This window comes from Juglans microcarpa x Juglans regia, chromosome 7S (genome assembly GCF_004785595.1).
Source record: "Juglans microcarpa x Juglans regia isolate MS1-56 chromosome 7S, Jm3101_v1.0, whole genome shotgun sequence".
Classification (NCBI taxonomy): domain Eukaryota; kingdom Viridiplantae; phylum Streptophyta; class Magnoliopsida; order Fagales; family Juglandaceae; genus Juglans; species Juglans microcarpa x Juglans regia.
Window position 1 is genome coordinate 18,837,835 of NC_054607.1, and position 13,303 is coordinate 18,851,137.

Below are 13,303 nucleotides of genomic sequence, written 5' to 3' on the forward strand. Positions count from 1 at the left end.
CATCCCAGAGTACCTTTAAATCTGTGAAATAAGTACTAACATCATTCTGATCTTGACGTAGGGCTGAAATTGTAGTTTGCAATTCAAAGATTCGAGGTCCATTGCCTTGAAAAAACCTCTCATTCAATTCAAGCCACATCGCAAGAGAGGAATCAACGTAGATAACACTCTAAGCTGTCTTTGAAGATAAAGAATTGAGAAGCCAAGAAAGAACAATCGTATCATATTTACTCCACGGAGGAAATAGAGGATCATCCTTGTGTGGAACAGAAATGGATCAATCAATTAAACCTAGCTTATTGCGAGCTTTCAAAGAGAGAAACATAGATCGCAACCACCAGTAGTAATTGCCTGAAGTTAATTTTTCACTAACTAAAAGGATATCAAGATGATCAAGAGTCGTGGGGAAGTAAGGGCTACGAGGATCTGATTCAACATTATCAGCATAAGCATAGGTAGAAACGCGAGCAACCATGATCGAGTGGAAAAAAAACAGAATACCTAATTTTCTTCTAATACAATATAAAGAAAGTATTCCAATTTGCAGAGAAGAACAATTCACTTGTATTACTGAATTGTGTATTACAAAAAGTAATGTAAAGTAATAGAACTTTTATATACAAAGCTAAAAGTAAAGTTCATAAGCTATTGACTAGCATTTAAATAAAAAGATAACTAACTTTCTATACGTAAACGTGTAAGAATAAAGTCTATATTCTAAGTCTTAATATATAACAAGCATATGGTTTTATGCAAGAAAAGTTATATTTGTAACTTGAGCATCTATGTTACTGACATGACAATATTTTATTTATGAAAATTTAATTTTAAAGTTTTCTTGCAAATTAAATTCTGTTATGCCAGTAAAAGAACTTTTCATACAAAGATTGAGTAGATCCCGTTTGGATACAGAAATACTCTCAATCCATCTCATATCATCTTATCATTATAATTTTTTGAAATTTTCATACAAAATATAATAAACAATTCAATTTTTTCAAATCTCAATAATAATATTAAAAAATAATATTCTAACAATATTTTATTCAACTCATCTGAAACTATCTCATCTCACTATCCAAACGAGTCCCGAGAATTTTTGGTTTAAACCTATTGAGTGAAAAATGATGTTGATAGCCAACAAGCCTCGACTCTTTTGCCCCCACCATCCTTCTTGGGGTCTTTTTTTCAGGGTTTGATCTCCTTGAATGTTTTGAATGTTTTTGGTGTGAGGATCAATTTATGAATCATAAAAGGTGATGACTATTTTATTCTAATAGCTAAAAAAAAAATAATAATAATTAAAAAAAAATAAGAAGTTAGCAATCCATGTTTATCGTTATGATTAGTACCTAAGTTGGCATGAGAGAAAATAGCAATTTCTTTATGGTTGAAATTCCTTAGTGTGTGATCTAAAAGGATCGTTTAGAATAGATATATAGTTTCTCTTTAAATCATTGTCCCCAAAAAAATGGTTAGATATGGAGAATAACACATTATATAAACCCTACAACATTATTCATATGAGAATTTCGGATACACGTATAATGTTGTATATGTATTTATATGAAATAAACCATAAATTCTGATTGAAAATCTGAGAAAATCTCGTTCTTCTTTGATAAATCATTATCGGGACATCAGCTTAATTTAAAAAATTAGACCATTAAGTTCATATTATTTTATAATCACCCCTCCACCATTTCAATTTTCAACAAAGTTTAGGATAATTCTTCTTCAACTATAGCTTCTCTCCCTTGTGCCATGATACTCTTTTTGCTGATACATGATTGCAATCTCCAAGCTATGGAATTAACATTATCTTGTTGCTGATACCATTGTAGTTGTCTCTCAAAGCACCCCCAAACACTTTTTATTGAAAAATGGGTAGCAAGCACACATCATTCCTTTCACATTCCAATCTAATCACTTCTAAAAATATAAGGAGCAAATTGCAATGTTTTATCCTAAATGAATACTATCCATTTCAGACTAAAAATGGTCATCCCAACACGATTTTATTGGCTTATGGCCAAGAATCAATTATATCAAACCAAGTTTTCGGTTTTCGGTTTTTATTTTTATTTTATTTTATTTTTATTTATTTTTTAAGGTTGTTTTGGTATTACTCAAGACAAGTACACTAAAGTCCAACAAAAATATTGAATCACAGATGGTTTTTTTTTTTTTTTTCTTAATGAATAAAAAGTCATAGTTATATATGCTAGTTCAAACTTAAAGAAGTCCAAGCATAGTTTGCTAGTTAGTAACCTGTCCAATTAGAAATAACTTTTAAAAATGTTTTATATTTGAGACATTTTTAAGAAGGATAAAGTCTTAGATTGATTGTTAAAAAAATAAAATTGAGTTGTGGTTTGGATAGTGAGATGAGATAAGATGATTTAGATAAAAGTTGAATAAAATATTGTTAGAATATTATTTTTTAATATTATTATTGTTTTGAAATTTGAAAAAATTAAATTGTGTATTATATTTTGTATAGTTAAAAAAATTATAATAATGAGATGAAATGAAATGAAATATTTTTATTATCCAAATGGGGCCGTATCTCTTTATTTTTTAACAGCATCCTCATTGAATTAGTCAAGTGTCACTTGAGCTCTTAATTTAGCTAATATCATCATTATAAAGTGGACTACATTTCATTAGCCAAGCCAAAGCCATCCAGCTCATAAGCTATTTAGTACAGCCCAAGTCTAAGAAAAATATGACTTGTTACTATAGCAAAGTCATAATTTTATATAATTGTATAGATTGTTAGATTGTAAAATGAAAATGATTATTAGAAGTTTTTGGAGAATATGAAAATGAAAATAAAAAATCATTTAAAAAATAAATTAAAAAATATATAAAAAAATAAAAAATATTTTAGTGTTATAGAGAGTGAGATGATTAATTCAATATGAAATTTAAATTTTAAGTTATTAGTCAAAAGTCAAAAAGTGATATATTAGTCAACTTTTGACTTTTGGGATTGTTAATCTAATAAGGATGCTCTAACAATGCTATATGATTAAAAAAAAAATGATTGGTTTGACGATACATACATTAATATATTTGTAAAACCTAGTCTCGAAAATGAAAACACAAAATCTCATAAACTAAATGGTATATATAATTCCTTGTCATTAATTAGAAATTCTTGTAAGTTGCCAACAACATCTAAAATATATTCTAATAAATTAATTTTTTTAAAGAGTGATGTAATGGTCAAGCACTCTCATTAGATTATGCAAATATAAATAAAAAAAAAAGTTTGGCTAATAGAACATAAAAATATACTGTATTGGATTATGCAAATGTATAAAATAAAAAAAATCATTTAGTCACAAAAGAATTATATAAAATAAATTCACAAATTGATATGAGTTGATGTGATACATCAGATTATGAAGTTACTTTTATTACAAAGTAAATCTAATAGATTTCATGAAGTCATATCAATTTATGAATTTACTTTGTATAATCTTTTTATATATATATATCAGTTCTAAAAAAATAACTTTTAGTTACAGTAATCTAACTCCTTGGGTCTTATTGATATTTACTATAGGTTCTGGTACTTAATTATAGTTTGTATCTACTAATCATATGTTAATTATAATTTGATTATTAATTAATATAAGTTAATTATAATTTGATTATTATAGTTTGTCTCTACCAATCATATGTTAATTATATTTTATTATTATTTTAACTAATAGATGACTAATCCAAAATTAGGTTTGGAATAGAATAATCAAATATTATGTGATATTATGCAAATTATAACTTTGCATTTACTTAATCCAAAAAGGATGCTTTTATAGCAAGCCGTATAAACCTCGTCATTATTCCCGAATATCCACTGTTAATAAAAGAATACTCTTTTATTCTCTTATTTATTCTTTCTCATTAGTGGTGTTAAAAAAATATATAAAAGAAGTATTCGGAATTAGTATTATAAATAAGATTTCTCAAGATTAAAAAAAATCTCATTTATATGAAGAAAAGTCACTATAAATATTTAGAGAAATAATATTTACAGTTAGAATATTTAGAGAAATGATATTTACAGTTATGAAATACGTAAACGCCGCGTAATATTTTTAAAAAAATGGAGTAAATAAGGAATCTACATGAGAAAATTTAATTTTATAAAAATGAACTCAACTTTTTTTCAAAACGATTATGCGACGCTTACGCACTCCACGGCTGTATCTAGGATTACTCAAATATAAACCGATTGAAAAAAGGAAGTCGGCCGCAAATTGATTTGCGATTGTCTTTCATTCCTCCCAAACCTATTTTAGGGACTGATGTTGTACTCTTAAGTTATGTTTGGTTACAAGACTCAATTGAATTTAGTTGAAATCAGTCTAATTTCAAACTAATTCTAACATCAAAACACCAAACTCTTAAATTATTAAACTCATCTCAACTCAAAACTTCCTTACATGTAAGATCTGCAATATTTTTCAACTTAACACATCTTTATACGTAGGACTCACAATCTTTTTCAATTTCTTATAAAAAGTATTAAAATTATATTAACATCTAAATATATTTTAAACTCAGTTTAGATGGATCTCACATAACTCTATCTACTATTTAATTCACTATTATTTATAAGAGTTTTACTATGTACAAGCAAGTTTACGTGCCAATTTGTGTACTAATATTGTTACCTTCATATTCTAAATTCAAATTAGCACTTTTTTTAATAAAGTCTACTTTTTAACTAATTATATTAAAAGAATGTGCATATTAATATACAAAATTTCTTACGATTAGATTTTTCCTATTTATAAAGAATTAAATTCAGTTGATTTCACTTTACCATCTAAACCCATCCTTAAACCCCAAAAAGGCCCACATAAAAAGCGTAGATGAACCGACCCGCCCGAAGTGCAGGCATGAGCCTAGTTTCAACAAACAAATTAACACTGACAAACCCTTCTGACTTTTTCCAACACAGAGAACGCAGAAGCAAGAAGAGTTCTCGTAGGACATGGAAGGAGAAGAAGGCGAGGATGAGATAGTTTGCTTAGACGAATCTTTCTTCATCAATGACAAGTCTCTCTCTCTCTCTCTCCCTGTTCTAAATAATCTTTTCTGTTCTTCTTAACTGGCTATTAATTAGTAGTAAAATGACGTTGAAAATATGCAGTTACCAGCTAACGAATTTTACATTTGGGTCTCAAGTTATTCAACTATTTTGTCTCCACTCTGCTTCTAGTAAGCTTCTTCTTCTAGTAATTAATTTACTTCCACATTGTAATTTTATTAGGTTAGAAATGTTTTGATCATTTTTTTTTTTTTTTTTGTATGAAGAACGAATGGACTGAGCTTAAATATAAATGTAATAACTTCATCGTTTACGTTACAGTGGTCTCATTTTGCATAAGCTTTTTGGATGGATTCTATTCTCTATTTTTCTTTTAATTGTTTGTTTGAAGCGTTTCTGATGTTAATTTCTAATTCAACTGGAATTTCTTTAGCATGTTGATGTAGAATAGACAGAAAAATGATTGCTACTCTGGAAACTAAACTGAATACTTTTAAAAGCATGGCAACGAAGTTGATTTGGCTGGAAACATGGGAGCTGTCATTAATTTTGGGCAACAAGACTTGGTTTTTCTTTTCTTTTCTTTTAGATCATAGGTCAGATAAATCCAATTTCTTTAATGGGATTTTGTACCATCGAATATTGACCCAAAGGGTATTAGTTGTTCCCATTTTAAGTGGGCACTGAGTTTCGAAGCAGCCCCACTAAATGATGGCACACTCAAACGCTAGGTACTATCTAATGGTGGGTGTCTATAAATCAACCTTCCTTGGGTAAGTAAGTGAGAAAGAAGAAGGGCTCTACATAGGCACATAAAAATATTTATGCACATATAGTAAATTACTCGTGAAACAAAGATATTTTGGATTCCAGATTACTCTTATGCTTTAGATCAGAGTTGCCACGTTATATTGCAATCATGATTATAGCTGAAGTGACTGATCTTTCCAAAGAATTAATCATCACTTGCATATTTATGTGATGTTTCACCTTCATTTAGAATCTAATGAGAGGACAGTTAAGGAATTTTGGATCCTGCGGAAGGCTTAGAGTATTACAGTACTCCAAGCTTTTGTGTAGTCAGCATAGTATCTTTGCCAAGCTTTTGTAGATGTAAACTCTCTTAAATTTAAAGTCAATTTTCTTGCTTCCTCTTAGATGATTTAAGTTTTTCTATCTGTCTTCTATTTTTCAAATGATTTGGTATTCTGAAGTGTAATTTTCTTTTCTTTGTTACTTCCATACTTGTTTATATTCAATTGTAGTTTCTTCTTTTATTTCTTTCTTTTCTTAAAGTATGTTTCTAACTATTCTTGAAACAGCTGATTATGATCTGACGGGACAATTGGTTTGGCCTGGCGCCATGCTGTTGAATGATTACCTTTCAAAGAATGCTGAGATGCTCCAAGGATGTTCTGTTATCGAATTAGGCTCTGGTGTTGGTAAGTGGCTATTTAAAAGAGTCTTCAGTTTTGATAAGGTAGCGTTTACTCTATTAGAAATGCATCTCATGACCATGGATTGAACCTTCTGACATAAAAAAAAAAACCAATTAGATGATATTTACTAAAGTTCGATTATGAGAGAGAAAAATGGCTTGTCGCTTAGGGTGTTTGAGAGAGGTTTTGTTCATGAATGCATTTAAATATTTTTTCCCTGTTATGCTTTGATTTTTTTGTAATTAACTTTATTAATGACAAAAAAGGGATTACCTCAATACACGAAAATCATACAAGAATCCACCTAACAAGAAAAAGGAATACTTTGATTTTTGAAAAAGTAAGATGTACATACATGAGATATCTATTAGGGCTGAGGACTTCACTTTGACTAAGCTGGAGACACATACAAACATATATGTTGTTTACATTAGGTAAGCATCGACTTATAAAAAAAAAAAAAAAAAAAAAAAAAAACAATAGTTAAGCATCAGGATTATCTGTTATTCATCCTCAAAAAAAAAAAAAATGCAATCCATAAAAATATTTGGTTTTGTTATGACAAGTAGAAACCCTTGTATGCTTATTGTTATCAGCTTTCTGAGACATTGTGGGTGGCATTCTTTTGTAAGGAACTGTGATTAAAGAATACATTGGTCATTGTTTTGTTGTTGAACCAGACCTTGGAGCGATGATGGTTTCTGTTTGTTGAACTACAGGAATTACTGGAATACTTTGCAGCAGATTTTGCCATGATTTTGTCTTGACAGACCATAATGATGAAGTGCTCAAGGCAAGATGATGAAGTTAGATTTCAATGCTTTAACATTTGGTAGGTTATCTCCAATCTTGACTATTTATTCTACCTGTTTCAGATACTGAAGAAAAATATAGAGCTGCATGCATCTCCTGAAAATCCTAATTGTTGTACTGGTGAGGAAAATAGACTCAAATTGGAAGATCTGTGTGAGTCACTGATTTTCTTTTTAATTTCATGTACGCAGGATTAGTAGCTGAGAAGCTAGAATGGGGAAATATTGATCAGATCAACCAAATTCTACAAAATTATGCGGGAGGGTTCGATTTAGTTCTTGGAGCTGACATATATATCCTTAAATTTTTTTGTTCTTCTATCATTTTTTTCAAGAACTATAATAAACTGGCTGCTTTCTTTGTATTTGTTTTCCTCCTTTCTAATCGGGTGCATTCTATCATATACACCCTGTGAACTTGGGTTGGCCCCTTTGCACTCTTAATGAAATTTGAATTACTTACAAAAGAAAAAAGAGCATGCATCAGCTAGTGCTGTAATTCACATAAAATGGAAGTAAATCTCTAGCCTGTGTAGTCAGAACACCTTGAAAGCTAATCCATATCCTCCTCAGATGGTGCAAAAAATTAATCTACTATGTTAGTCATAGCATTTACTTGGGTTTATTTTTCCTTCTAAATAATCATTTAATTTGATGTCTCTCTAGTTATTACTATCTTTCATTTCATGTGTCATTATTGCTGTTTGTTTTTGCTTTTCCTTTTGCATTTTTTGGTGTCAAAACCATTTACCTGATCTGTTGGTAATTTATTATTATAAGCTTTTGATTTGAAACTTAACATCTCTTGACCATATGTTAAAGAATCATAACTTACCTATCTATTTTAAGTAGGACCGTGATTTGAAAATAATAGGATATTATTAGAAAAAGAAAAGTTAAGGAAATTTCTTTGTGAAAAAATGGAAGTAAAATAATCCTTGACAGTGTATAAGCTTCCAACAATCCAGCATTCCTTTGCTTTATGACACTGTGAAACATCTCCTTCAAATAAGAGGGAAAGGACGGTGCAAATTCATACTTGCCTATGTATCCCGCACTAAAATGTAAGTAACTCACAATTGCTTCATCTAGTGAATTTTATTGACAGCCAGTAATATTACGTCAATGTCACTGATATGCTTGATTATAAACCCCGTTGCACCATGCAAACTCCTTTGTTTACATCCACATCTACTGAACTGATGGAAATTATTGTTGGAAAATTCTGAGAATATCCAGGTATAACTTGTGGAAAATGATGGACATTCTGCCTATTTTACAACCTTTTATGCAACTATGTTTTAAATGAGGAGCATTTTTGTAAAATAATTTATAAAAGTAACATCACTTTACATAAATACCCTCGTTTTAAAGCATGGTTGTATAAAGAGTTGTAAAAGGAGTTAATTCAAGGCCCAAAGTATACTTTGGTCTGATGCAGGTTCAGGATTAATTCAAACAAAATTCCCAATGAAAATTATTAGGCTGCTGTTCTAAATGTTTCCCAACTTTTTTATGAAAAGATCAGGGAAGTATGAAGATCTGACCCATTAGGTATCCTATCTTCATCTCGTGTTATGAATTGGGTGGAAAAATATTTTGGCAGAACTTCTGGAATCTGCAGATCAGAAGGATTTACATTACACTCCCTTTCTTAGCAGCTTTCTTTGATTATTTATTCCCCAGGAGGATTTAGATCCAACCCCTGGAGCTCGATTGTAAATACCCTTCCATGAATATCTTTGCTGTTCAATGGTTGCAAATTTGTTGCAACTTTTAGGAACCTTTCATGAATTTTTATATGAAAATTGAAGTATATGTTCAGTCCTAATGAATATAGACCATCAAATGATCGCTGCTATATACGTTCACTATCTTATCAATATATTTAATCTTTTGCCAGCTTTTTATCAATTCGTAGCAGACTTGTTATCTGGATCAAAGTAGTACTAGGGTGCATTTCTTCGTAATTTTGATTGTTTAGGCTATAACTGCTGCAGACGTTAAGCTTTTTCTAAAACTTGACTTTTCCTCATGCGCACATCATTCTTTCTGCAGCATGGATTCATTGGTCATTAATGAAGCTATTCGGCATGGACTGAAAATAACTGAAGTAGCTGGGACACGATCTGTTGTTGGGAATCTTGATGGAACCATCTTTGAGATCACCCTTCAATAGAAACATGAGATATTTCGGGCAAATACATGTCAGAAAAACAGAGACAGAAAGAGAGAAGATTGGGCAAATGACACAAACCTTTCACTTTTGAGGGCATAAAAGTTCTGGGTGAGCTATTAACAAAACCCTAGGCATAATCTGGGTATTCATATCATTGGCTTTAAATATCATTTGCGTTTAGTATGCAATCTACTTCCTCATTATGAAATCAGCTTGTAAGACCATATGGTTGGGAAGTGGTGCCTGAAAAAGTTGACCTGTCTGTCATTTGACCAAAATTAAAGAGCTTCAATTTAATGGTATTTGGATGATTGAATCTCGAGTCCATTACATATTTTCGTTTACACTTTCAATTCTAATCATATTCGTGGAAGCTAACACAATTTGCTTATCAAATCAGTTTCTTTTATTCAATGCTGTTCTGCTAACTGCTAGGGTAGGTGCTTAGCAGATATAAATCTGACGGCAGTTATAACTTCATATGGGGCCTTCACTCTGCTCAGCTCACCAAGAACCAAGTATTCAATTCATGAGCATAGCTAATCCAAACTTAGAGGGAGGTTTGGATAGTAAATTGAGATGAAAGTAGAATAAAATATTATTTTTGTTTTGAAATTTAAAAAAATTGAATTGTATATAATATTTTGTTTGAAAATTTGGAAAAGTAGTAATAATTAGATGAGATGAGTCGAGATGATTTTAGTATTCAAACCTCTCCAGAAAAGTTACTTCAGGGTAGGGGTAGGCAGTGGGCCCCGCTACCTCGCTGCCCCGCCCCGTTTCCGCTCCGCCCCCGCATGGCGGGGCAGGCAACCCTACTCTGCCCATGTGGGGGCGGGGCCCCCCGCCCTGCATCTAGGACCCCTAGCGAGGGCAGGTGGCGGGGAGGGCCCAACCCCACCCCGGCCCCGCTTAAATTTATATATATATTATATACATATATATAAACATAAATATATATTTATATTTTACAATTTGTGTATGTATAAATATATATTACAATTTATTAGACTTATTCACAAAATATGCATTAGCAAATTTAAAAACTACATAATTTAAAAATTAATACACTACAATTTATACAAAATATGTACTAGCAAATTTAAAAATTACATAATTTTTAAATTATAGTCATATTTACAAAATTTAAATTTATTATTTTGGTCTAAAAATGCATTTTTAATTACTTTTGCACTTAGAAATAATTTTTAAATCAAATAAAATGTAATTTTTTTTTTTTTTAAGTAGAATGAGACGAGACGGATTGAGAATCCGTCCCCCGCCCCACCCCGGGGCAGGGTGCGGGGAAGGGGTGCCCCCACCCCATAGGAAACAGGTAGCACCCCTACTCAAGGGATAATAGCAAGGCTTAACACCTTGACGTGGGCCCTTTGCCCTAAGCACCCGGGCAGCTGTATGTTCAGTCCAACTTGACCTCTTTGCTCCTTTCTTTCTTTATTGACATTGGATGTTTAAAAAAAATCCCGACTAACTCCGAGGGTTCACAAGTTATTGACAAAGAGTTTCTCGAAATGTACTTGAAATAATTCAAGAGGAAGTTTCATCAGTCTAATGACCCTAACAATGAATGTAGAGTTTCAAATCCAAGACATTTGGTTTATATAACTCACTTTAGGACCCCTCCGCCACCTCTTTTGTGGTTAACTCAACATAGCTTACTTTCTCACATACCGTCCTCTCTATACAGAGACCATTTTCTTGAATCTATAGAAGAAAATATAGGACTGAACCACGCAGATCTCTTTGTAAATATTCCACCAAAGTTCCAGAACCCCTATTTTGGAGAAATATGGGGAACTCTCAAATCTATGATCAATGTGAACTCCTAACGAATGAAAAGCATGGAAAGGGCAGAAATATTAAGGGAGAAGCTAGACAAATGCACACCACCTCAAAAGCAAAACATATACATGCTACCTCTTTTCTCACAGTTCATGATATTTCAAGGAAAGAGAACAAATTCAAACAAGGGTCTGCGGTGATATTTCAACTCAGACCAACTAGAAGTCTAGAACAGTAATTCTAACTCCAGAAAACAGGGGTCTGCGGTGTTAAAACATCTACCACCTGCAATTGGCTGCATCCAATTTTTTCAATCTGCTGCTGTCAGAAGAACCCCATAGGAGAAATATCACGTCTCTTCTTGCTGCTGCTCTAACCCACCTTGCTTGGCGATATCGGTTTACAGTCAGCTTCAAGAAGTTTGAACCACCCTCGTCAGCAAGTTCTAGTGGCTTGAGGGACTTGACTAAATGAACTAGTTGCCTTCAGCTTTCAAGTTTTTTTTTCCCCTTGTATCCAAAACTTTTTAAAGCCCTCTTTCACAAGCTCTGGCATCCTGAGTCTTCTCATTTAATGGCCACTTCAGTGTATTCAATCTGTTCCTGATTCACTTTTCTTAGCTTGATATTCCTGCAACGCTATCTTTCTACTTTGATCTTTCTTCTCCTTCATGAGGTTTAGTTGCAATCTTCTTGTTCCTTTCAGTTCACAAAGGAACCCAGATCTTAAAAAAAAAAATAACTGTTCCTATAATAGAAAAAACACTTCTAACTTTGAAGGGAAAAAAAAGAGTATAACTGTTAAAATTGATGAAAAACAGGTGTTGTGCACAAACTTGATGATCGGATCTTAATGGAGGGTACAAAGTGTTTTAGGTAGTTTTGAGACTACAATGATGGTTTAGGGTGAAAGGTGCAAACTGATAGTTTAAAGATTTTAGGTGTATTTATCCACAAATATTTCACATTTAGGTAGGGTGAGGAGCACAAAACGGCCAACTAACCACACCCCATCCACGAGCGCTTCCTCTGAAAAGTAGACGAGTGGTTGTCTATTCTTTTCTATAAAAGGGATGTGTTCTAACCTTAGACCATTATTAAATTGGAAGAGGCAATGCTAGTCTAATCTCTTCCAACAAAACAAAAGAACTTTTACACATCTTTTCCAAGATTCAACATTACTGAACATCAACTTAGTAAGGTGAGGATTCTAAGAAATAACCAATTAGCACTATGCCATTTCCCCATTTCTTACCAACCTTATTTCAGTAATAAGATCTCTCTTCTCAACATCTTCAGGGGGAGAAATGAATTCCACTTCTTTAAAAATTTTGTAAATATTGCTTTGAAAGAGTAAACAAAAGCCAGTCCCTGGCTTTATCTCTCCGCCAAAATTGTCCAGAAAGGATTTACAGCAAGATCACCTTCATCAGATCCAATAATTTCTCCCTATGAGTGCACCATAATTCCCAATCACCCTCCCCACAAATTACAATTCCTCCAAAATCCATATACCTTCAATTAGCTTCATCCCTCTTTTTATTTAGGATCGATATAACAAGTTCTCATCTTCACATCCTCAACTTTGTTAGTCCAAAGGTTTATTCCATTAGAAGTCAGCAGAAGTGTAAAAATCAACCAATAACTTAATCAAAATCAATATTTTTCTCCCACTTTCATCACCACAGCCAAAAGCATTTCTCCTGCAAGAATTCAATCCAAAAAATCTTATCAAAAAAAGAATTCAATCCAAAAATAGAAAAAAAAAAAAAAAAAAAAAAAAACAAAAGAGAAAAAAACGCAAGGAAGAATCAAGAGGAAAGAAGGGCAAGAGGACAGAAATGAGAAATTAAATATGCAGGAAACCAAGTGAGATTGAGGGAAACAAACAACAAAAGTCATGATCAAACAGTGCAATTCAGAGTCTGAGGTAGAAAAAGAGATTAAAGAAAAACTGAAGGAATCTAAAGAGAAAATAGCCTAGTTGGTTACCAAAAATTTTT

At 32.0% G+C, this 13,303-nt stretch overlaps 1 protein-coding gene across 1 annotated transcript; it reads left to right on the forward strand.

Annotated features, from left to right (window-relative positions):
• The first annotated feature begins 4,916 nt into the window (after positions 1-4,916).
• On the forward strand, positions 4,917-9,814 carry LOC121241590 (protein N-lysine methyltransferase METTL21A). Its single transcript, XM_041139419.1, has 9 exons — positions 4,917-5,076; positions 5,171-5,238; positions 6,391-6,510; positions 7,227-7,300; positions 7,383-7,440; positions 7,512-7,613; positions 8,272-8,383; positions 9,378-9,606; positions 9,641-9,814. The coding sequence occupies exons 1-8, from the start codon at positions 5,012-5,014 to the stop codon at positions 9,496-9,498; spliced, it is 720 nt and encodes a 239-aa protein (XP_040995353.1). The 5' UTR covers positions 4,917-5,011; the 3' UTR covers positions 9,499-9,606; positions 9,641-9,814.
• Positions 9,815-13,303: the final 3,489 nt, after the last annotated feature.

What these genes read in the sequence shown, in the direction of transcription:
- LOC121241590 (XM_041139419.1), top strand. Translation starts at nt 5,012, where the DNA reads ATGGAAGGAGAAGAAGGCGAGGATGAGATAGTTTGCTTAGACGAATCT. An exon ending in TCTTTCTTCATCAATGACAA is followed by an intron (nt 5,077 to 5,170) that starts GTCTCTCTCTCT and finishes GAAAATATGCAG; the next exon opens with TTACCAGCTAACGAATTTTA. An exon ending in AGTTCTTGGAGCTGACATAT is followed by an intron (nt 7,614 to 8,271) that starts ATATCCTTAAAT and finishes GACAGTGTATAA; the next exon opens with GCTTCCAACAATCCAGCATT.